The 24,669-nt window shown below is 43.4% G+C and overlaps 1 protein-coding gene across 3 annotated transcripts in view; it reads left to right on the forward strand.

The window, feature by feature from the left end:
* LOC117560726 (inactive phospholipase D5-like) overlaps positions 1-24,669 on the forward strand; it is a 72,754-nt gene that overhangs the window by 45,541 nt on the left and 2,544 nt on the right. For all 3 annotated transcript variants that reach the window (XM_034237674.1, XM_034237677.1, XM_034237676.1), the window contains 8 exons: positions 10,963-11,099; positions 18,136-18,322; positions 20,300-20,408; positions 21,021-21,148; positions 22,124-22,321; positions 23,553-23,689; positions 23,796-23,961; positions 24,053-24,143. In XM_034237674.1, coding sequence (XP_034093565.1) covers positions 10,963-11,099; positions 18,136-18,322; positions 20,300-20,408; positions 21,021-21,148; positions 22,124-22,321; positions 23,553-23,689; positions 23,796-23,961; positions 24,053-24,143 — 1,153 coding nt within the window. The remainder of the gene's footprint in view (positions 1-10,962; positions 11,100-18,135; positions 18,323-20,299; positions 20,409-21,020; positions 21,149-22,123; positions 22,322-23,552; positions 23,690-23,795; positions 23,962-24,052; positions 24,144-24,669) is intronic.

Raw genomic sequence — 24,669 nt, forward strand, 5'->3', positions numbered from 1 at the left:
AGTATAAATAAATGAATAAATACGGAAATAAATAGATGTATGAATAAATACAGGAATAACTAAATAAATACAGAAATGAATAAATGAGGAAATAAATACAGAAATCAATACATGTAAGTGACTGTGAATGTATAAATATATTGAAGATATATAATAATGTGTGCTCTGTTATATTCTCGACTTGTATTTATTTATTTCCATATTTATGTATGCATTTATTTGTGTATTATTTCCACATTTATTTATGTATTTATTTCCTAATTTATTTATTCCTGTATTTATTTATTCCTGTATTTATTTCCGTATTTGTATATATTTTATACTTATGTCATGTTCCGTCAGTCGAGCTGCTTTTTATAAAACAAACCTCTTGCTGTGTGACTAACATTGTTCTCCTATTGGCTGACACCAAAAATCTGAAATCTGCGGATGTTTGGACAGATGAAAGGTTTTCTTTATCAAGAGATGATTGTAGTTGTGCTTGAAATATCTTACCATGGCATCACATCAGCTATGTTTGGACCACTATCCACAGGATTAGCGCTTGAGAAAGGGATTTACTTTAAACGCTTATGCTTAAATTCACTGCCTGCTCAAGAACAAACAGTATGTGGCTGCTGCACTCACTGAAAACACACACACACACACACACAGATATTAAGATGCCTGCGTTAGTGACACCTCTTCAATGGTATTCTTGAGAAATTCAATGTTTAACAGTGCAACAAATAATGCTACATTATCTGTAAACAATCACGATAAGATTGTTTACACTTCATCCATTTGTGGGATGTATAATTATCTGCACCCAAGTGTCCTTCTCTTGTCACAAGTCTCAATATCTGTGACACATTTATCACCTTCACGCCACAAACATCAACAGTTCATTATCGTTTCATGAACTGCTTTCACAACCACAGGGTGAGGCAAAATTGTTTTATAATCCCATGTGCAAATGTGTTTCTCCATGCAAACATGTGTGAGTGAGTACAACTTAACACTGTCACTATTTGGGCAATTAGTTGTTGTCAGGTTTCCAAGCAGATCCGGGGACCATCTGCTTCTCCTTGAAGGATGGGCAGAATACATGGTTTTTTCACAGAGGGCCCTTTGCTCAACTCAAATGTGATTAAACTGCAGATGTATACAGCAAATATGGGAAACTGGGGATAGAGAGAGGGATGACAAGTCCCTAGTCTTTTTAATATACACTCAACATCCTGAGTGTCCAAATAATGCAGAGAATAGTGATCTGCATACAAAGGAATCGGTTGTTGTATATTTTCTGGTGATTTGTTGCAGCCGCATGCATAAATTGTAATTGTGTGTGTGAAAGTATTTCTTCCAAACCTGATCTGTAAGCAAAATGTCTAATGTCACCAGCAGTGACACAAAGAAAAGGTATTTTGAGCAACATCATGTTTGATTCCAGTCATAGAAACGGTCTCACTGTCTGTATATATGCATGCTTATTACATTTCCTTTGCACCAGTTTTGGCTGCTCTGAATCAATGTTTGATCTTTGTTCAGTCCTGAATCAATCAATGTTACAGTGCAATGACAGAAGCCTCACCTGCGTCCTCTCATCCTCTTTTTCATTCCCTTTCCTTTTCTGTCGCTGATCTTCTTAACACAAATCTGTATGCATGAATAGAAACTGGCTGCACTTCAAATGCCAGCGAAACTCATCCTGTCCCCCGGCTTGTGGCGATCTTGTGCTCTGCTCGTCCTCTTGACATCAACATCTGCAGCGCTCTGAGCCCTCACAAGGCAAATTAGAGCAGGATGCGTGATGTAGACTTCTATTTCCCTCCGAGCAGCATGGTTTCTTGTTCTCTGGCAAAGAGGAAGAGCTCATAAGAACATAATTGGGCTGCTGACACTTTACTCAGGCCGCACTGTGAAGACACTCATTTTGCTTCTCCATAGGCACACTCAAGATGTTTAATTGGATGTGCTTCCAAAGCCACAGGGGGCCGCATGACCTCTGGTAGCCTCTGCATCGTGTTCACAGACCATCAGCTCACTGCAAACATTACTTCTGCTTTGCTTCAGTATGCGGTGACATAGCGGCACAATAAACCAAGAAGAAACAATCACAAGACTATCTGCTCTAAAACTAAAGGATCGTTTTCCATCTCACTTGTATGAGTAGAATATGCCAAAACAGGTAGCAAATGGCAGACTTAGAGGAGGTTTGGCAGAGAGGAGGACTCTGTTTCTGCCTCTGATCTGAGGATATAAACATCCACTCTCTCTGGTCTGGCCTTCACCTCAGTGTGTGTGTGTGTGTGTGTGTGTGTGTGTGTGTGTGTGTGTGTGTGTGTGTGTGTGTGTGTGTGTGTGTGTGTGTGTGTGTGTGTGTGTGTGTGTGTGTGTGTGTGTGTGTGTGTGTGTGTGTGTGTGTGAGACAGTAACAGTGCCTGTATTTGTGCAGTGTGGCACTCTGCCATCCACCTTGCGCAGCCTTTTCTAGATGAACCCTGGGGAGCATTTTTAAAACATTCAGGCATGCAATCTCCCTAAATCACGTTATTTATGCCTCTCTTGTTTGTGCTACCCACTCAAGGCTATCTTTGCTATATGGTTTGAATTTCCTGACATATGCTGCTGTAAGGAATGGTAAACAGCGAAAATGCCTTTTGAAAGCTCCGACAAAAGCACAAATTGTTTCTATATAAAAGCTTTACAAATATTTGAGAGGGATTTTGATGTTTGTAGTCATTGCTCTAGTGATCAAACTGACTGGATGTTTAAGCACTCAGTTTGCAGTGAGGCAGCAATATGGGGAGGAATGTATTACTCACATTTATGTTTGAAGCTTATCCTGATGGTCTTGTTATAGTTGAACCCAGTGATAATAACAACTCCATTATGTTTGTTTATCTTAATTTTGTATTGCTCTATCTAACACTAGCAGTTGTCATGCTCTGCTTAGAGTATAATCTCTTTATTTTGTTTTATTTGTCTTTTTATTTATTTCTTATCTATTTTTCATTTGTTTGTATTTGTCAAATCTGTATTGTCTGATTGATGTTTTGTCCAATTGTGGTTACATTGTCTTGTTTATGACATCCTTGAAAAGAAAGGGTTCATCTCAAGTAGTTATTCCTCACATAAATGCACTTTTAAAAGGTCACTTCAACCAAATGACAAAAAATACATGTACGGCTAGTTGGATCTAGCCATGCAGATAGATTAGCTTTCATATTTGAAGATGTATTTCACTGAGTTTGACAGTATTTCAATGCAAGGAACAAGCTACCAGCCTATATGCTTCATCTTTTTGAACAGAGATTCAAACAGAGCCTTGGTCATTTTAACCAGTCATTGTAAGACATACTACATCCTGTAATTGTAGGTGTATTGATCCATTGCTGAGCTGCTCCGGTGTCAGGTAACAGTCATCACTACTGCACACTTTGAATTGTACCTCTTCATACAGTATGTCATTATGCTACATGATGCACACACACCTTATACTACATGTGAACGCAGCAGCTGTTAGACAAACACTGGAAATATGAGAAGCATGCATTGCTTGGTTCTCCTGCAGGTAGACCTTCATCTTTTGTTGCATTTCATCCAGTATTTAAGGTCTGGCAGATGAGTGACATATTTGATTTAACCTCCATTTACCCTGTGAGTGTTTGCTGAGTATGCTTCTGTTAAGTGCCTGCAGCTTTTTGAGGTTCGGAGGTCGTTTATTTTCTTTCCTTCTCCTACGTTTCTCCACTCAGTTCTGTGGATGTTAAAAAGGAGCCTTACAGTGCTCCCTTCAGCCTCCATGCTGTAATCAACCTTTTTTGCAACCAGTATGAGAGATAGAGGACTAAGAAAGAACATTTTAGTGGCTGCATATAAGAATTAGACAATATATTCCTGTCACCAGCGCTGCCAGCAAACAGAAACACTATTCCCAGGTCAGACATCAGCTCAGACAGATGGCTGTGAGGATGAGAGTGAAATCTCTAATATCTCTGCCAGTGTCTCTTTGGTCCACCCCATTGACTGGCTGCTAGATTCATTTAAACCCCACCTATGGAGCATGAATGTGTGTAGCTACAATAAACACAATAAAAGAACCAGAGCGTTGTGTTTGTGTGGCTCTCCAAGGTCGATGGTTTATGATATGATATTTGTCTCTGAGGATAATGAGTTTGGTCTCGCTGACCGTGCTAATGATCTGCTGTGTTCAAGGATAATTAGTTTTTCTCTATGGCAGGTTTCATAGGGATCAGGATACATTTGTTATTGTCTCACAAATAGTTGTACCTGGGTCAAATGTGTTGTATATGTTGCAAGCACGAGTAAGGCGGAATTAGATAGACCTGCAAAGCTTACTTTGTGTCCAGGATGGATACAAATGTACAAAATAAACAGAAATAAACAATACATAACATAACTGCATGATATGATAATACACTCTTTGCCTTCTTAAATTGGAACATGTGGATGTGTTGTGAACGAAACAATTTGAAAGCTTACATTTTGCACTATTGACTAGCATAGTTTAGGCCTCATAATGACCACAGTATCAGGGAGTGATGAATACAATCCAAATGAATCTATGTCATAGCATTACACCTCGACAGCATTAAACAAACCAAATGCTCTGACTAGAGAAAACTATAGGTTACTTACGTAACCCCAGTTCTCAGAGTAACATGAAGTGAGATGTCTCACTATGGGATGCACCTCATCGCGGAGCAAACAGAAGCATCAATCTCATTACGCCAATCCTGATTGGCTGGAGATCTTGACGTCAGCGTCAGGGAAATCACCCCCTATAAGTAGCTTGCGCCACAACGCATGCGCCATTAAAAATAAGCACCTCTTCTCGCTTCACCATAGCAAGGAGGGCCGTCTGGTGAGACATCTCACTTCATGTTACTCTGAGAACTGGGGTTAAGTAAGTAACCTATAGTTCTCATTCATAACACTCCGTTCGATGTCTCACTATGGGAAATTGTAGCTCCCGTATTGCCAGACGAGCTTATCTCGAAAATCACCAAACCAACCAGAACTTAACAGGTAGAGCTCTGACTCAACCAGGTGCCCAGCACTGCTTGAGTCACACTGGGAGCAGAACGTCCAGCCTGTTAGGAGGCAGACAAAAGTGAGCGGCGAGGACCAGCTCGCCGCTGCACCAATGTCCTTGATGGGAGACATCCTGGACAGAGTCCAGAATGCAACCAGACTCTGAGTCGAAAGAGCTCGCGGACCCGAGGGTGCCTGCGAACTCTGACTCGTATGAGCCCCAAAGCAATTGCTTCCACAGACCAGTGGGAGAGCCGTTGCTTAGTAACAGGCTTGCCCTTATAAGGGTTAGCCCAGGACACAAGGGGTTGGTCATTATGACGAAGCACCCTTGATCTGTCCCTGTACGTGCGTGAAGCACGGGCTGGACACGGCAAATCCGGCCGCTGTTCCCCGGAGGAATACAGTGGCGGGGAGGATGCCTTAATGTCAAATGTGGTACCTGAACCAACCGCCTTAAGATAAAGGCAGGGTCAGGCTTCAACCACACTCTGTTTGCCCTGGGGCAAACTGAGTGCATGAAAACTGTACAGATAGTGCATGAGTGCCACTGGCTCGCTTGGCAGCTGCCAGGGTCAGCGTCATGTCACACTGTATTTAGATTGTACCACTCACGGGCCAGGCCCATAGAGCCAAGCGCTCTGGGTGTGGGTGAAAGATCGCCCCCCCCCGCTTGGGACAGTATGTCCCTGCGTAGTGGGAGCTGCCATGGCTGCCCGCACAGCAGCTGATATATCTCCGCTAGCCAGTACATAGCTGGCCAGTGCGGAGCTATCAGGATAAGTGTGTGGCGTTGCTCTCTCACTCTGGCCAGAGTTGGGGGTATCAGAGCCAGGGGTGGGAACGCGTACAGAAGGCCAGGGGGCCAATTGTGCGCGAGTGCATCCACGCCTAACGGTGCATTTAGATCGCGCATCGAAAAGAACAGCGGACACTGAGCGTTGTCTTTCGATGCGAACAGATCCACCGCGGCTCTGCCGTAACGCACCCACAGCTGGCTCACAATCCTTGGATGTAGAGTCCAGTCTGCATAAAGTGGTATACCTCTGGACAGTAGATCTGCCCCGAGGTTCTTCACTCCCGGTACGTGCGTCGCTCTCAGAGAGAGGAGACGCCTACCGCTCCATAGGATAAGTTTGCGCGCCAGTGTGTGTAACTGGAGAGAACGCAAACCCCCTTGGCGGTTAATATACGATATTGTGGTCGTATTGTCTGTCCTCACGAGGACGTGATGTCCCCTGAGGAAAGGCAGAAAGCGTTTTAGGGTGAGAAACACCGCTAAAAGCTCCAGGTAATTTATGTGTGCCCGCTGGAGGTCTCTGCTCCAGAGACCCCTCACCGGGCGACCTTCATAAATACCTCCCCAACCTGTCAGACATGCGTCCGTGGTGACCACTTTCCGTGAAAGGACAGCACCCATAGGCACACCTCGTACTAGAAAAGTCGGGTACAGCCAGTGGCACAGTGCCATTACGCATTTCACAGTAACCATCACTCTCCACGCGCCATGGCGCGCGGGGTTTAGTTTTAGGGGGGCCACGCAGCGCTGAAACTCCCTCATGTGTAAGCGTCCCAGTCGTACGACCAGGATGGCTGACGCCATGAGCCCCAGCAATCGCAGGCATGATCTGAAGAGAACATGTTTGCGCAGCTGGAAAAGAGCGAGACAAGCTCTGAAAGCTTTCACTCTATCCGCTGACAAGCGAGCTGAAAAGGGCACCGAGTTCAGGTGTAAACCCAGGAAGAGTATAGTCTGCGCGGGGCACAACATGCTCTTCTCTGTGTTTATTATGAAACCCAGGTTGAGCAGGTGCTTTACGAGGACATTTGTCTGCGTAACAGCCTCCTGCTCCGACTGTGCGAGAAGCAGCCAGTCGTCCAGGTAGGTCGCCAGGCGAATACCCTGTTGTCTTAACGGGGCTATCGCGGCTTCCGTACATCGTACAAACACCCTTGGACTGAGAGACAGACCGAAGGGGAGTACTCTGTATTCATAACAGATCCCCTGAAATGCGAATCTCAGATATTTCCTGTGTGGGTAATATACTGGGATGTGAAAATACGCATCTTTCAGGTCGACTGATGTGAACCAGTCGTCTTGTCGCACGAGCCGCAGCAGAGATGTGAGTGAGCATTCTGAATTTATATCTTCTTAGATATTTGTTCAGAGCCCTTAAATCAAGTATTGGCCGAATTCCGTTCCTTCCCCGTTTGGGAACGAGGAAGTACTTGGAATAGAAACCGCCCTGACTCTGCTCGGCGGGTACAATAGATATAGCCCTCTTTTCTAGGAGAGAGAGAATCTCTTTCTCCAGAATATGGGTTGACTCTCCTCGGGCCTGCGAATGCAGAATGCCCGAGAAGCGAGGGGGGGTGACAGCGAATTGGAGTCTGTAGCCCCGTGTTACTGTCTTGAAAACCCAAGCAGATGATGTGAGCATCTTCCACTGCATGCTCCTTAGAGCCAGTGGAGATGTCACATCTCTTCCCCTCTGAGTCTCTATTTGTTGTGTTATGGGGCCCTCTAGTGTCTGAACACAGTGGTGCCCCCTTTCGACAATCCCCACCGACACTGCGCATGCGCATGACGGTGGTGCCTTCACAACCCCAGCCGGCACTGCGCATGCGCGTGGCGGTGGTGCTTTTAAAACCCCAGCCGGCACTGCGCATGCGCGTGACGGTGGTGCCTTCACAGACCCGCCTGTAATCCGCCTTTTGAGAGATGCCGAAGCTGCTCTCAGAAGGGGAACAGTTGGCGGGCTGTTTATTGGTTTTATTGTTTTTCTTATCATTTTTTTGAGCTGCGCCCTCGGCCTGAAGCCTGGATGCGTCAGCTGCAAATGTTTAATGACAGAGGAACAAACAGATTTGTGACATGTGTTTTCGCGGACTTGAGGATGGTGTTGAGGCATCTCTCGAGGCGGCGGGAACACATTTAGAGCTGGGGAACCGTGGACTTCCAGCTCTGTCACAGAGGGGAGAAGGAGGGGCTGTCACGCCGCTCGCTTCTTCTTCCTCGCCTGCTGGCCGAAATTCTGGGTTGGCTGCGCCTGGGCTGCAGCCGGAACCGGAGATTTTCTGGGCCAGCTCGCCCTCGTCTCCAGCCTGGGCTGGGGACTCGGGGCGGGCTGCGACCTCTGCGTTTTCGGTGTTTTAAACCGAGCAGGGTTCAAGGCAGCTTGGGCGAAGGACTGCTGCTGCGAAGGACTGCTGCTGCGAAGGCAGCGGCTGGACCCTTCGAGGGAGGCAGAGGTGGAGTGCCTCGTCCTCCCTCTTTTTCGACTCACACCTCTTTTGCATGGAAGCAAGAGCGGAGCCGAAAATTCCCTCGGGAACGATGGGCATATCCAGCACATCCTCCTTTTCCCGGTCTGGGAGGTTGGTGAGGTTGAGCCATCTCGCTCTTTCCTGCACCACCATGATCCCCATTGCCTTACCTGTGGCCTGGACGGCGCAGCGTTGGACACGGAAACAGATGTCTGTGACCGCTGCCATCTCGTCCAGAGTGGCTGCCCCCGGGTTACCCGACAGGTCCTCGCAGAGCTTCGCTTGGTAAGTGGTTAGCAGCGAGGCCACATTCAGGGCCTGGCGGACAACGCTGCGGCTTTGTTGGAACGTTCAGTCATTGTCGACTGAAATCGGTCCGATTTTGCCGGCAGCGTGGGGTTCCTGCTTGGTGACGGGCCCATCCTCGGTAGGAGGTGGGCTGCTACCAGCGGTTCCATGGGCGGTATGCGGAGCAGGCCGAGCTTCTCCATTCCGTCACAGTCTAGGGAGGAGGCACCCTGGATTGGGACCTTGTTGCTGAAGGGCCGGTCTCTCCACGAGACCGACACCTCATCCAACATCTCCGGGAAGACCGGAAGGAGTTGCCTCTTTGTCCGTGCTGCTTGGGGAAAATGTTTCCCTTCGTAGCTGGACCTGGAGGTCTCCTTGGCCATTTCAGGCCACGGGATGTCGAGTCTGGCCGCAGCGCGTTTACACACGGCCTGCAGGTCCATACTCAGACAGGGCGAAGCTGGTGTGCTATCGTCTGGGAGAGCAGCCCTCGCTCCAGGCTTTGCAGCCCTCGCCGATGACATGAAGATGTCCTCTTCATGTTCATCCGACTCGGACAGGAGGAACACCGAGGCGTCCTCTTCGTCCTCGTCGTAGTGAAGCTCGAGGACATCCTCCGCGGGTGAGACCATGGTGAGGTCTAACCGGGAGCCCCAGCTCGGTAAAGCGTGGGGTCCCGTTCCCGCGTGTCTTGCCGCCACCGGGTCCCGGCCTGCCAGGGCGCGGGAATCCGGTTCTGCGGCCATCGCAGATACTGAGCCCCAGACCGACATGGAGAGGGGTTCACTCTCTGTGGCAGATGTCCCCGCGTCTTGACTGCCGGCCGGCAGGTCAGAGGACATGGGGGGTTCCTGCTCCGACAGGCTAGCTTGGCGTGCTAGCCGTCGGCGGAGGCTCTTTACGGTGAAGCGGACACAATGTCCGCACGAGCCGGGGTTGTCGATAGCGCCTCGGGCGTGTTCCAGCCCGAGGCAGGACGAGCAGACCTGGTGTGTGTCTGTGCCCGAGATCTTCAACCCGCAGCCGCAGAGTCGAGCCACCGAGTCCCTGACTCCTCTGGTGTGAGGGAGAGGGGCGTCCATCTTGTTCGCCTTGTGGCGTGGAGAGGACCCGCTCTCAACAGGTAGGTTGGGAGAAAAAGAGGTAACCACCCTGTCCTTAATCCGGAGAAAAGGACGGTGTGGGTCTTTTATTCCCGGAGAATACTGACTGGTGTGGCAGTATGCTCCTTTTAATCCTTTCCTCCTCCGTGGGGAAGAGAAAAGAAAAGACTTCCTCGCTACCGTGGTGTCGGTAGTGAGGGAGCAAGCTAACGCTAGCTTGAAAAAGTCAGACCTAGCTTACTTTCCGGGGAAAGAGAGCGGCGAGGTCGATTTCAACAATAACTAGCGTTAGTAATTACCGTCTTCCTGCGAAGCAGAAGGAGTAGCCGGCAAGCGCCCGTCGACCGAAATGGATATTTGGGTTCAGTCTGTGGACCGTGAAGCTTGTCCGGCTACCATAGAGATGTGCTCTGAAGCGAGAAGAGGTGTTTGAATGGCGCATGCGTTGTGGCGCAAGCTACTTATAGGGGGTGATTTCTCTGACGCTGACGTCAAGATCTCCAGCCAATCAGGATTGGCGTAATGAGATTGATGCTTCTGTTTGCTCCGCGATGAGGCGCATCCCATAGTGAGACATCGAACGGAGTGTTATGAATGAGAACGAAATCTGTTATGTGGCTTTTGCAGAAATATAGTTAGTTGGTCTGTATAATATAAACGTACCTGCCCATCTGCCTGCGCACCCGTTGTGAATTACCAGAGCCACAAGCTGCTAGCTTAACTTGCTTAGCTTAGTCAGTACTGGCAATGGCCATGTTCATTGTTTACGTTTATTATGACAATTTTAGAGCGGCTTTAGATGGATGCCTGGACAGAGGGGCTGTCAGCTAGCTATCATTTTATTGAAAAAAATATAGTTTTTAAAATCTATCTCGCTCTTGCTGGTTTCTCCAATGTTACCTACCCAAGCTTTAATGATGTCACTATTGATTGCTTTGTTTTCTTATATGCCTTCTTTTCCCTCTCTCTCGTTGCTCTCTTCTTTTTTCTCCCCTCTTTTCTTTCTTCTAATTTCTGCCCTGTGTTCTTTATATGAAAGCCTGACCATGCAAGGTCATACGTAGTCCTCAAATGTTTGTGTTAAATTCATATCATGTTATGACCTGCTGAGCTGTGCATTAAATCAGAAGTTGTGTCAGCCGGAGCAGTGGCCTAATGGGAGCCAAGGTTGGGGCACTTTGGCCTTGTTTCCACAGTAGTGATGAAGAGTAGGAAACTCATTTTGCAAATCAATGTTGCTCTCTTTCCCTCTCTCTTGCAGTCTCAGCAGAAGTGCATTGTGATCTTTGCTTTGGTCTGCTGCTTCGCCGTGCTGGTGGCACTGATGTTCTCAGCGGTGGACTTTTGGGGTGACGATGAAGACGGGATCACAGAGGAGAACTGTAGCAGGAACTGCAGGTGAGTGCTGCAGAACAAAGGCCGTTCTGCAACATAGGGTTGGCCAAAAATAAGATTGTAGCTTAGTCCATTTATGCTACACAAGTCAAACATGACTAAACAAAACAGAAGAAAGACAGGAATAGAGGGGCTCTGTAAAGATGTATGTGGGCAAAATAATCTTTTCCAATGGTTCTCAATGGTTATGGCTTTGTTCAAAACACTACACAGGGTTGTGCTTGTGGGAGTGTGCCTACTTGGTGTCGTATCAACATTTAATGAGTTAAAGCTTTTCTTTCAAAATTGAATGAGGTTAAACTTTTTTTTTCCAGATGACCCTGCATTTCTTTTGTTTTCTTGAGAAACTCAGCATTGGCGCCCCTCCTGTGCTTTTTTCTTCTTCAATACACCCAGTTAAGTTACGTCAAACCTTAACCAAGTAATACATTCAAATCAGTATTATATTTTTTGCTAAATCAAATCATTTAAAATATGTTCTTCCAAGTTGACTGAAAAAAGTCACAAAAAAAAAAGTAAAATTTTGAAGAAAAGTAAAACAAATTGGAAAAATGTCAGATTCTGAGAAAAATGTCAAATTTGAGATGCATTGTGGGACATGTAGTTTATGGGCAACGTGCTTCTGTAAATCTGCATGTAACCGTATAATAAACATACTATATTCTTTGCAAGCTGTTGTGGGGCCACATGAAATGAAGTCACGGGCCGGATTTGGCCCCCGGGCCTTGAGTTTGACACCCCTGATTTAGAGGGAGTGTACGCTCGTCTCAAAGTAAAAAATTGAACATGTCAAGTAGCCCCAATACATAAACAAATGTGCTTCCCCTAATCCTATTGTAGCCTCCCCCCTACCTGAAATGATTACCAGGCTCTTCTGATAGTTTCTTTAGCAAGTTTCAAATGGATCCCCAGACACAAATCCACTGCAGTTTGTTCTGGTGGTGAAATTGGCTGATCAGCAGTCATTTTCTCTGATACAGCAATCCTTGCTCTCCACTTCCTACTGGTTCCCCCCCATTAGACTCGTATCATCCAATTTAACATTCAGCTTTGAATTACTTCCCCCTCTCTGTCTCTTTCTTAATGTCCGTGTCCATCTACTCTCTTCCTCCTTTTCCCCAAACCAGCCATTTAATAACCTTTCAGAGAACTCTATCATGAATCCCTCTCTCTTCCACTTACAGCTGAAAGTGTAATGCAAACTTGTAAAGCTACATTTGGACTCCTCTCCTGCTACGAAGGCCTCCTAAAGCTCAGGGGTTGAATGGGAGATGAATACGAGGCTGAGGAAGGGAGGAAGGGTGAGCCAGATGGAGGGAGAGAAAATAAAAGTAAATTTTTGGGTTGGAATGAGTGTGAAATGAACAGATTCATCAGCTTTTATGGGCAGTTCAATACTCAAACTCATTACAGAAATGTGTAGTGACATTTTTTCCCAATTTGCACTCTTTGTTAAATCCAATTGCCTTAATTATAAAGTTTTACTGTGACATGTATCATATGAAAGAGCTGTAACGCATGCACGTGTAACATAATTGATGATTTTGTTAAAAATATTTGGTTCAAAGCAAGTTCCATACGTAATGGGAAAAGTGATAGATTACTATGTGACTATGAGAGGCATTTATAATGGGGTTCACTGAGGCTTACTCGTGCTCAATTAAGTTCCTTAAGGTACAGGTATTCATCAAAGAAATGCATGTAAAGCCCTTCTGAGTCTGTATTCAACCTTGAATCGAAAGGGTGAATGTAAAATGATCAAGAGATTAACTTAGAAATAGAATTCATAACTATTTCTTCTTCATCTTCACACAGTAGGCTGAGCTTCTCTCTTGCCTTGCTTTGCTGCCATTAAAACACTCTCTCTGAGCCTCTTAGCTGCAATGACTCAGCAGTTGTTGTGTTTGTAAAGTTGTAATTCAGACATGTCTCATGCAGCTGGTTGTTTTGTTATGCAGATTTCCCTTTCATCTATTTGCTCCTGCATAATAAACAGTGCTAATGCAGGCATCTCAGGGACAGGAGACCTGGGGTTGCCTGCTGCTATTGCATCTGAATTAACACATTTTCCAGTAATGCAGATACATTATGATGCACACTTCATGTCATTGTCTAATACAATCAGAACCTCAATTTGATTCATATTCCTTCTGATGAACAACAACCTCAGCTCTGATTGCAGTAAAACAGGATTTCTCTAGGCTTTACAAGACTGTCTGTTGCTTTGTTATTGGAGCAAAGCAGTCGCAGGTCCATTTGACAGTCTGATGAATTGTGCAATTGTGTGTAATTGCCTGGCATCAGATAGATAATAAGCAGGTTAGGATTGATTTGAAGTTGCCTTGTGGAAAGGCTGAAACAACAGAAAAGCCCAGTTGCTGCATCGCGAAAATGTTGTGAAGCTTTAAGACGGATCATTTTGCATTGCAGTTTAAATATTACATTTCTTCCACCATTGAGCAAAGGGACATTATGAATTAAAAGTGTTGAAAGAACAATCAATGATTCAGTAATGCATACATATTTACCAAAGATTTAAAAGTGTATTATTTAATTAAAAAAAGAGTACCAACAAGCAATTCATTTATCTTAATTTCCAACTCACACGTTAATGCTTTTAATTCGGAGTCTCCAAGAACCACTTTGTTTGATCAGCAGCACTGAATTTAAACAGAGAACCACAAAGAATGACTTTGCTTACAAAAACTCTGCAGTGGTGCACAAAAATAAGATTGCAGTTTGGAAAACATGGGGGTCAGAATGGATGAAAAGTTATTTCTGAAAACTCAAATGTTAGGACTTGGGTCCTGACTTGTGAATTGAGTGCAAAGACTCAACACTTACTTGGGAGTTGTTTAAGGTCAGTATCTTGAACAACACACATACAAGTGAATGCAAACTACTGGCCATCGGTCAAAATGTCAGGAACATGACAGCAGAGGTGACAGACACGGAACAAGGTGATACGCTAAGAACTGGCACTCTACATTAATTTGCATGAGAAACAGAGAACAATGGTTAAAAGCAATGTAAATGTCCTGTCCCAAGATCAGATAATGTATTGAAATCAACATATACATTGTGTGTACAATGACGACAGTGTTCTGGTTGTACCTGATGAAACACTAGACTTGGCATTTACCTTTAAAATGGACAGCCTGCAGGGAGCAGTGCAGCAGAGGCTCCTGATGCACATGTTAATGTCCTGGCTGCTCACCCAGAGCTCAGGGAAGCTCAGGAGAGGCTGGATAATTTATATCAGATGTCAGGCGCTGACACTGCCACATCCCATGCTGTTACACTAAGTGTGGTGCAGCAGGCACTCTGAATCCCAAGCATGTGTATTTACAGTACAGTATCCTAATCCTGATCTTTTTGTTTAGTGGATGAACTTGCATCAGCCATGACATCTCTGTAAAGGTGTGAAATCAGTTATTATTTATATCATCAGGAGGGGAGTTCATCTTTTGATCCAACTGTTCTTACCTACCACAATGTGAAAATAAGAATCCATTATCATTCAGAGAGTGATTTCACATTCAGACACTCTCTGTCTCAAGTGCGCACGCACACACACACACACACACACACACACACACACACACACACACACACACACACACACACACACACACACACACACACACACACACACACACACACACACACACACTCTCTCTCTCTCTCTCTCTCTCTCTCTCTCTCTCTCTCTCTCTCTCTCTCTCTCTCTCTCTCTCTCTCTCACACACACACACACCCACACCATGAAGTTTACACCACTTAATGTAGGTATTGGATGCAGGGAATGAATAACACCCATGAGTGCGCAGATGGTTAACAATGGAGGAGACCAGCATCGACATCACAGACTGCATAAATCGATGAATCCCTCGCAGGCAGAGAAGACTACCTCCCTCTTTTTCCCACTATTAATACAAAAGCCTGTCTGTTTTTTAAAACGACCATTCATCAAACCTCCCGGCCATTACAGCTGACTGAGAGGATTTCTTTTCAAATAAGATTACCAGTCCTCCTCCTGCATCTGTTTACCATCCATCCTTGTTTTGTGAGTTGTTTACTGTAGCTGTCCTAGTGTTGCCGTCATTATTGAACAAAGGAGAGTACACTGTGTGATGTGAACGTTAATCCTCTCTATCATCAGTCCGCTCTATTGGTTTGTTTGTTTGTGTCTTGTTGCACTCCTTTATCTGTTTTTCTCAATCCATGTTCAGTTGTCAAGTTGGTGAATATCAACCCTCAGTAATAGAAAAGCCAACTCTTCTTGAGATTCTCCCAAACTCTGCTATAAATATGTCAATTCCATGAGGCGTTGTGAGTGTGAGTCCTGCAGTGTGACCCTTGGCCACTTTCCCAAAGCTGACTAAGGTTTACTTTATACAGGAATACATTTTCAAGCTGAGTACTGGCAGCTGGCCCTTCAATATGATGATGCCTGTGCATTATCACCTGCAGCTCCTGCGCTCGCCTGTGTGCCCTTGAGTGAAGCACTCGATAGACCCCGAGCTGTCAAACCTTAGCTGACCCTGAGCTCCGACAGGTCCGACTGCTAACTTCAGTTTGGTGCTACAGAGTCTTCCAGGCAGGGTCGGTTCTAGGGGAGAGCCAGGGGGGGCCAATGCCCCCTAACACTGACCTCTGACCCCCCTGTGGCCCCCCTAAAAATGAAAAGTGAAAAAAGTGAAAAAAATGTATGATTTATTACACGATTTATTGAATGACGGAATAGACGGAACTAACGTTATTCATCATTCTAGTCGGACCCATTAGAGCGGTGCACTCACTTTCACTGTCCGGCTGAAGCGGCGAGAAACAAACACTTTTCATCTCTGATCATCAGAGGCTGTTGCATCCAAGAAAGACTGATTGAAACCTACGTTTCGAGAGACTACCACGATAATTGAAGGTGATTTAAACTATTGTATCCATGTAATTGTAGATGTAAAGTAGAGATGTAACGGTTCATTGCCTTTATTTTTATATAAATATGATATGGTGTGCAAAAAGTGCAAAAATTGTACTATAACTTAAGCTGAAGTAATAACTATAAGATATATCTGAAATAAATAAGTGTACTGAAACAAATACCAATAACTGTATTGCATTGTTTTCTTATGCGCAATTACTTCATACTGTCTAGTTCTCTTTTTCGTCCTGCATTTATTGTTCCCCCCTCAGAAAATAACTGCCCCCCCCAGTCAAATTGGTCTAGAACCGCCACTGCTTCCAGGAAGTCTGCCAGCACTGACTCTTATATGTTTTACAGCCAGAAATGGAAAACAAAGTGTATAAAAAGTTTACTAAATGAACAATCATAGTGCTGAAGAGTCTTCTGGTGTGTAATGAGCCACATATCTTTGGTAGATTGCAAATGTAAAGTGACAATATCTCCATGTTTTATCAACAGCTTGTTCTGTGGCCCCCTCAGATTGCCCAAAACCTTTTTTTACTGCTTGAAGATTATATTAGTTACTTGAACCTTGACAGATTGCAGGTTACATTTCAATAGACGTCCATCCTAATTGGACTGTTTTGTGATGCATCATAAGTTAGAGATGAAATAAAGCACTCATTTGTTTTGCCACATGTTATGGTTTGCAGAACATGACTTATTCATTTGACCAACCATTAAACATTTATTGCACATTCAGTCATAACATCTATCCATGTCTGCACTGTTAATGGTTGTAAAGTGTAGTGTTGATCAGATTAAAATAATAATAAAGTCATGTTTAAAAGGATTCCTCAGGTAGACGACTGTGGTTCTAACTTCACTTCTACCATTCACACTTAATAAATGAATGAATTATTAGAATATAATAGATTATAAAAGTAGGTACCTCATAACTGCATGCTCTACCTGAGCAGGCAACCTAGTCTGCAGTATATTTTCCAAATGCTTCTTATAAAATGTGTGGAATTTAGTCCAGACGCTCAGATAGTTACTTGGAAAACATTTTACAGAAATGTAATCAAGCACAGCGATGTAGAATTTATATCCGAGTTCTCCCTCATTGAGCATCCTCTCCCCATTTATGTTTTCTTATAAAACCAAGCAAGTAGAAATCGATGTCTGAGCCAGATCCAGAGAGAATTGGGTGAGCGTTGGAGCTTGATAATAGCCTGGTTCTGTGTGGCTGCAGATCTGGGGCTGCCACGGCTAATTCAATCTGTTGTCTCCAGAGCTAATGCTCCCAGACATCCTGTTGGGGTTAAACTGGAACTGAAGATTCAATAAAGGGACCTCGGAGTCATTTTAAAACGGATACATTTACATAACACCTTGGCAAAAAGGTGCTGGGATGTTCACAGTAATATATACAATCGCAAGACAAATATCACAAGAATATTTTCCACATAATGTATTCCTATGGCGCTGACAGTTGTATACATTTTCTGCATGCAATCCACTGAATCTGTCATACAGTCCATTGCTATTGCCTCAGTATATAAATGCTTGTTGCAAGTACAGTATATTGGACTACCGCAGACTGCTGATGATTACATTAAAAAGCATCATGTGATAGCGCAGGCAGAGTGGTGAATATGGGGAACCAACAAGAATACAGCAACAAATGAGAGAAAAAATCCCTGACTAGGTGTAATTGAATCTGCCATGCTGACAGCATCACACTTCAATTATTCTCACCCCCTGCCTGGGGCAACCTGTACAATATTTTATGATGCTTGAAGGAATCTGAAGGCATGTGTTGTCGAGATATCTTGATAAATCTCATTAGGCTAACGATCCAGAGGAAGGGCGGTGTTAGTTAATTTGTCAGTAGTAAGAAGGAAGGGTTGTAATCTCCAATCAGTTGCACCTAGGCTCGTAAAAATTCTGCTAGTAATGCAAACCGATAATTGCTTTGTGAAAAGACTCTGACATTCATTTCCTCAGCACTTCTCTATTAACAGGTCTCTATGGCTCGGCCTGATGAGGTCTTTCTGCAGCTTTTTCTTAATGAAGGTCCAAAACTTCACATCATTAGGTTTCTTCTTTACTCGTGTTTCTTTTCCACAGAGTGGTGCTTGTGGAGAACATCCCGGAAGACATCTCTTTCTTAGACAATGGTACATCCCACCTCCCCCTCTCAGAGGGGCTGTACAGCCTACTGGACCGAGCCATCCGAGCCGTAGAGATCGTTTCCCCGCTGTGGCTCCTCAACTCGTCCGATTATGAATCCAGCTTCCAGCCTGCTGCCAGACAGGTAACACCAGAGCAAGTCTACAGAGACTAGACTCTGCAGAAGATCTTTTCTCAGTATCCTCTTTGTGTCCTTGCCTCCTTTACACAATGATCAGTGGCAAGTATAGTTCTACTTTTCTTGGTTTTGATAAAAGCTTATTTAAAAGAAAAACTAGCAACTACATTTGTCAAAGTTTTGAGTGTTGTATATCTTTTAATAATTGACCAAGAGTCTCTTCAAATAAAAGCTGATGATGATGATGTCAAATAACTGAAGGGGGAGTCAACATTTCGATATTGTCAATAACCTATGTGTAAAGTAGCATTTAATGTCGAAATAAAGTAAAGTAAAATTGTACTTCAGCACCTGTAATAATGAATGTGCGACAGAAGATGCATTTTATCTGCATTAAGCTGTCCAACATTGTGGCTTTTAGGTTTTATCTCCACCCCGGCTCATTAGGCACACTGCACAGCTGACACATCATCTTTTTATCTTCAAATTACATTAAAGTAGAAATGTTTTTCTGCTTCAGACAAATTAAAGAGTAAAGTCAAAGAAGACCAAAATGACAGAATGAGTTATATGTGATGAGACACAAATGATCACTAGAGCAGGAAATCAATAAGTGTCTCTGTAGAGTTGTAGGCCCTACTTGCTCGTAAAAAAAATAGTCTGGGCGGTTTTCAGCTGCTTTAAGGGAGCTATTCATTTTGAAATTGAAGTGGATGTGTGTTATTGAGAGTTACCAGGCTCTGCACACACACACACACACACACACACACACACACACACACACACACACACACACACACACACACACACACACACACACACACACACACACACACACACACACACACACACACACACACACACACACACACACACACACACACACACACACACACACACACACACACACACACACACACACAAATGTGTTTTAAAGAACAGAGCATGTCGGTGCTAATGAAAGCCTGGGGCTGTTGATTGGAAAGTAATATTTCATACAATGGACTTTCAGCCTGCAGCACTCTGCAAAAAGCTGCCAAAAGTTACAACTCATTGGGACCGGAAAATATAATATATTGTAAAGGCAAAGCTAGAAGACATAGACCTGGAGATGCTCTCGTAGCCGATGCGAGTCGGTCCTGCAGAACTATTTTAAGGTGTGATGACTGAGTTTAGCAGTCGTTAACTTTCACCTCAAATCATAAAACGTTTAAAAATTCAAGATATTCCTGAACTGTGCTGTGCAATGCATGAGCATCTCACATGATTATAATGACTATCTGCAAAGATATGAAGGGTGCTTTGCTTCACTCCTGTCCACAGACTACTTTGACTGTAACTATTTTTTGCAACATTTTCTGCGTTAAAGCCTGAAAACAAGCCTATAACAATCACTAAGCTAAAATGCAAGACATTCTCTTAGAATAAATACAAGTTAATGTGTGTATATCACAACATGGGGTAGGGTTATATTGTAATCTCTGAAAGGGCACCAGTGGTGTAGTATTATACCTATACACAGTTTATAGAGAATAATTTGTAGAGATATTCTGTGTTGTAAGTATGTTTAAAGCCTCAAGAACACTGTATCCCACCTTACAGCAATAGTAATTTCCCTTGGAAAGTATACTTCATAAAAACAGCATCTATGTGACTTAAGAAATCTGGTGGCAGTGGTGTATATACTGTACATAGTTTAATGACTTGTTTTTTTATTCAATGTTCTACAGTAGTAAAAAGTCTATTTTTGGGGCTATTAGGAATGACCGGAGGGAGCTGAAGGAACAAAAAAAAGTGTCACCCACAAATATTTATACTTGATCAAAACAAAAAAGAAACCAGGCTTTGTTGGCTGCAGACAAAGGACGCCTAATCAACTGACACATATTAGAGACAATCTAAGCAATATACAAGAATCTTGTCTGAATACAAAGTGCATGGATTTCACATGACAGCAGATGATTTATGGTGTGTTCCCCTCAGGGCAGGGCTCTGCTGTCCAAGCTGCAGGGCCTGAAAGCTCGAGGCATCCAGCTGAAGATCTCCAGCGGGATGATCGACTCCTCTGAGCTCGGGATGCTCGCCAAACACTGTAATATACATTCTGCCTGTCTGTGTTCAAACATGCTGCAGTTTACAGTAGCTCAGTCTCTTTACTCTTACTATTTGTTCTGCTCATCTTTTCTTTATGTCACTCTCTTTCTACCTTTCTGTCTTTGTGTTTAATTGTTGTATTGATTCTGTTTCCGCCTGATCGGCTTCAATCTTTCTCTTTGTCTCACATGTAACTTCTTTCATTTGAATCTTTCTTAAAGAGGATATATTCTGCTCACTTTCAGGTTCATATTAGTAATCTGTGGCTCTACTGTGACATGTTTCCACGCTTTAATGTTCAAAAAGCTCTTTGTTTCTCTCATACTGCCTGTGCTGCGGCACCTCTTTTCACCCTCTCTCTTAAGCCAGAGCCCAGGCTGCTCTGATTGGTTAGCTGGCCGGCTCTGTTTTGATTGGTCAACCGCTTAGAGATGTCCCGCCCCTTAGTTTATCACGTAGAATGTGTTAGAACGTAGGAACGCTAGCCAATTGAAGCCGATGGTACATAGTGATGTCATTATGTAACAAAAGTAGACACAGGAGTCTGTTCTTTGCTTAATCTCTTTTCTCTCTCACACTCTCCACTAACCCTAACCCTAACCCTTACTAGATGCTGAAGTCCACTATGTGAACACGACCGCGCTGATCAGAGGCAGCATCCTCTCTTCCTTCTGGGTGGTGGACAGGAAGCATTTCTACATCGGCAGCTCCAGCATGGACTGGAGATCCCTTGCCACAGTATTGATCACACAACACACACAAAACACTAACTATCCCCTAACGTAAATTGCTTAGAAAATGTTCTACTGGCTCAGAATAAAAATATATATATGTATTTGATGTCTCTAGTCCTCTAATGCAAAAAGCTGTCCTTCCTGAAAACAACATGTCATGATTTCCTGTTAATTAATTTAAATGACACAAGATATTTATATATATTTCAACACATGTAATACATAACTCTTCTACTTTAAATGATAACTTAAAATCAGTGTTTTCAGGAGACTAAAGGATGATGTTATATTTATGGTTATATGTCAGACTCTTCAAAAGTCATAGATAGTGGGGGGTGAGGGCGTTTAGTGGGGGCAGCCAAGGTGAGGTTGCATGCAAAAATAGAACAGCCATTTTTTCTTTCATCTTCTAGCTTCAAAGCTGATAATCTTGCATGGTTTATTAAAGCGGGGACCCATTTCTTAGGCATTTGTATCTATCTTCAGACACCTTGAGATACAAATGGCACTCTGCATGTTAATGTGTTTTGTTGGGAATATTATAGGTTGTATCAAAGAAGACATTTGTAAATGGGATCGAAGCTTTGTTTAGGAATACTTACATCATGAAAACAAGGCAGAGAGAAAAAATATGTGCAAGCTGAAAAGCTGAAATTGACAAGTGAGTCGTTGAAATGAAAATGTAATAGAACAAAGAAAGAAAAGTGTGAACAAAGAAACAGTAAGATCTTCTATTACCCTGCTGATGTTGTGAAGATGGGCTTTGGATGACAGTTGACAAGAGGAAGGAGCCATGAGAGTGTTGGATAGAAGTATAAAAGTGTTTAGGTTAAGCGAGATTACTTGGTAAGAAGGAAATCTGGTGTTGACATTGTGATACACATCATTTTGTTCATCCTGAAAGTAATGACGATAATGTTCAGGATCATAACAAACATACTGATGTGAATGTTGGCTGTCTTCATTAATGATCTAACAGAGGAAGGAGCTGGGGGTGTTGGTGTACGACTGCAGCTGTCTGGCTCTGGACCTCCACCGAGTGTTCAGCCTCTACTGGGGGCTCCAGTACAGAGACTTCATCCCCTCCTTCTGGTCCAAGCGCCTCTTTGCCCTTTTCAACAGGGACGAACCGCTGGAGCTCACTCTGAACAGTACAAAGGCTCAGGCCTACGTCTCGGTAAGTGACTGATTTCAATGTCGTTTTTAGATTGGATAACTCTCAGCCACTGTCATTGAGATTTAGTGTTTGATTTAGTTTCATCCAGGATAAAATGATAAAATATATATGTGTTAATATGTTGTTATTTATACTCTGATTAAAACGTTTGCACAAGATTTCATCTTAAAATTCATTTTACATTTTTGAATAAACCAAAAGTTCTGTGGGTGAAAAAGTAGGATGTTGGAAGCAGCCATCGTTAACGAAATGTGTTTCCTGTCAATACAAGTTAGATGTTTGCTGTGAATTGCTGTGTATTTCGGCATTGGTTAGGATACTAATAGTATAATGCTGTCTATGTAGTCATTAGGAAGAGATTTCGGACACAAAACACACCTGTGTAAACACCCACACAGGTGTTTTGAGTCACTGATTGATTAGACCTCAGATAAGGTTGCCAGAATGGAAATTAGGCAACGTGACGTCAACATTATGAATGATAAAGGTATATTAATTCAGACATCAAATTGACATGGTTAATATTGTTCACTGATGTCCTTTGTCTTCAAGTACTTAAAATGTAACTTTTTGCTTAATTCCCTGAATTTGTTAAAGTAATGGGGTTGAAAAACGCGTTACATTCATGCTTGAAAACACATATTATGGCTTTCTTGCTCTAACTTTAAGTACAGCACACTCAAGTATTCCCATCTCCAGTCGAAGTGACAGTTAGTTCAATGTTTGATGCTGAGTGTCTCTGCAGGACGCTGTGTCTTTCAGTGTCATCCGATTTCTGGAGATGGTTGATGGGGATGTCATCCTACCTGCAGTAAATGTGGCTGAGCTGTCCATCCCTAAAGATTAATATCAACACAAAAAAAGCGCATACAAAGTACACTTAAACATGTAGAAGTGTCTGACAGCAAGAATTGAAAGTGAAACTTCAAGACATGAGCACTGACAAACACCAACACACACACATAAAACAAAGAAAGACAATCAAATTTGTGTAATTCTGGTAAACGATACAAATGATGAGAGCTGAATTTCAATGAAAACAGTTCTGAAATCGAATCATTCTGCATATTATTAAGATTTCCCTCTGAGTCACTGTGGTAATAAACATCTATTTACCAATGCTTTGACAATTGTTCCTCTTTTTAGCAGATAGTCACTGATTGTGCATCCTCTGATCATGCAATGCTAACACTACCTACTTGTCTTTGCATGACTTCTTCTCTGGCGACAGAGCTCCCCAGATGTTTTAATCCCCAAACATCGTAGCAGTGATCTTGAAGCCATTTCAAGGGTCATCCAGGAGGCTCGCCAATTCATATATATCTCCATCATAGATTACCTGCCCCTCCTCAGCCGCAACACTCAAAGGTAAGAACCACTTTTAAATTTCTTTGGATGGGCTCTTATCATTAAAACATGCTATGCTTTGCTTTGTTTCAAGTGATTTAAACTCTTTGTTTGTTCCTGTGCCAAGTTACTGGTCTCGTATCGACGCTCTTATCCGGGAGGCTCTGATCCTGAGGAAGGTCCGGGTTCGTCTGCTGATAAGTTGCTGGGAAAAGACTCAACCACTTAGCTTTAACTTCCTCTGGTCCTTGAGGAGTCTGTGCATGGACCAGGCCAACTGCTCAATGGAAGTTGTAAGTACAAGCCAACATCGTATTTTCAACTCTACAGATATGCTTTATCGATGCTAACTGCACAACTGTCCATGTGTGTCTGTGTGTGCAGAAGTTCTTCAACCCCAGAGTGCAGAGCGATGGCAGTCTCCAGGGAATAAACCACAACAGGTTTATGGTGACAGATAGAGCCATTTATTTAGGTGAGCTCATCGACGACTCAACTTTATGACTCTGTCCTACATGCTTCTGCTCACCTCAAGCACACAGCAAATGTGTTTTTTCCAGCTTGTTGAGGTTATGCATTGATCTCGAGTGGTTAGGAAAGCCCATCTGTCAGGGTTAAGGACCTGAACAAACCGAGGTCTGTATCTTGCAAAATATAGACGCATCAATAATCTAGTGCTTGAATGTTTAGCATGGTGGATCTTGCAAAGAAAAAAACGAGATTCATCATATTGCCCCATTCCAGCTAATCACCTCCTGGTTCCAGCTCTGTACTTAACACACAAACATGAAAGAGAGGTTCACTTTCACATAATCTCAACCGTCTAACTCAAAAAGAAAGAAAAGTATTTCACTAAAAGGCCAATGATGACTATAAAAGTCTATCTTCAATGGTAGTATATTTTCATTTATCCAATGGCACTACATGACAATGTTTAAAAAACCTAATTCAGGTCATCTTGGTATGTTTTTTTTGCCTTATTTGTTGTACTACAAGGTGTT

The sequence above is a fragment of the Gymnodraco acuticeps genome, unplaced genomic scaffold (genome assembly GCF_902827175.1).
Source record: "Gymnodraco acuticeps unplaced genomic scaffold, fGymAcu1.1, whole genome shotgun sequence".
Classification (NCBI taxonomy): Eukaryota; Metazoa; Chordata; class Actinopteri; order Perciformes; family Bathydraconidae; genus Gymnodraco; species Gymnodraco acuticeps.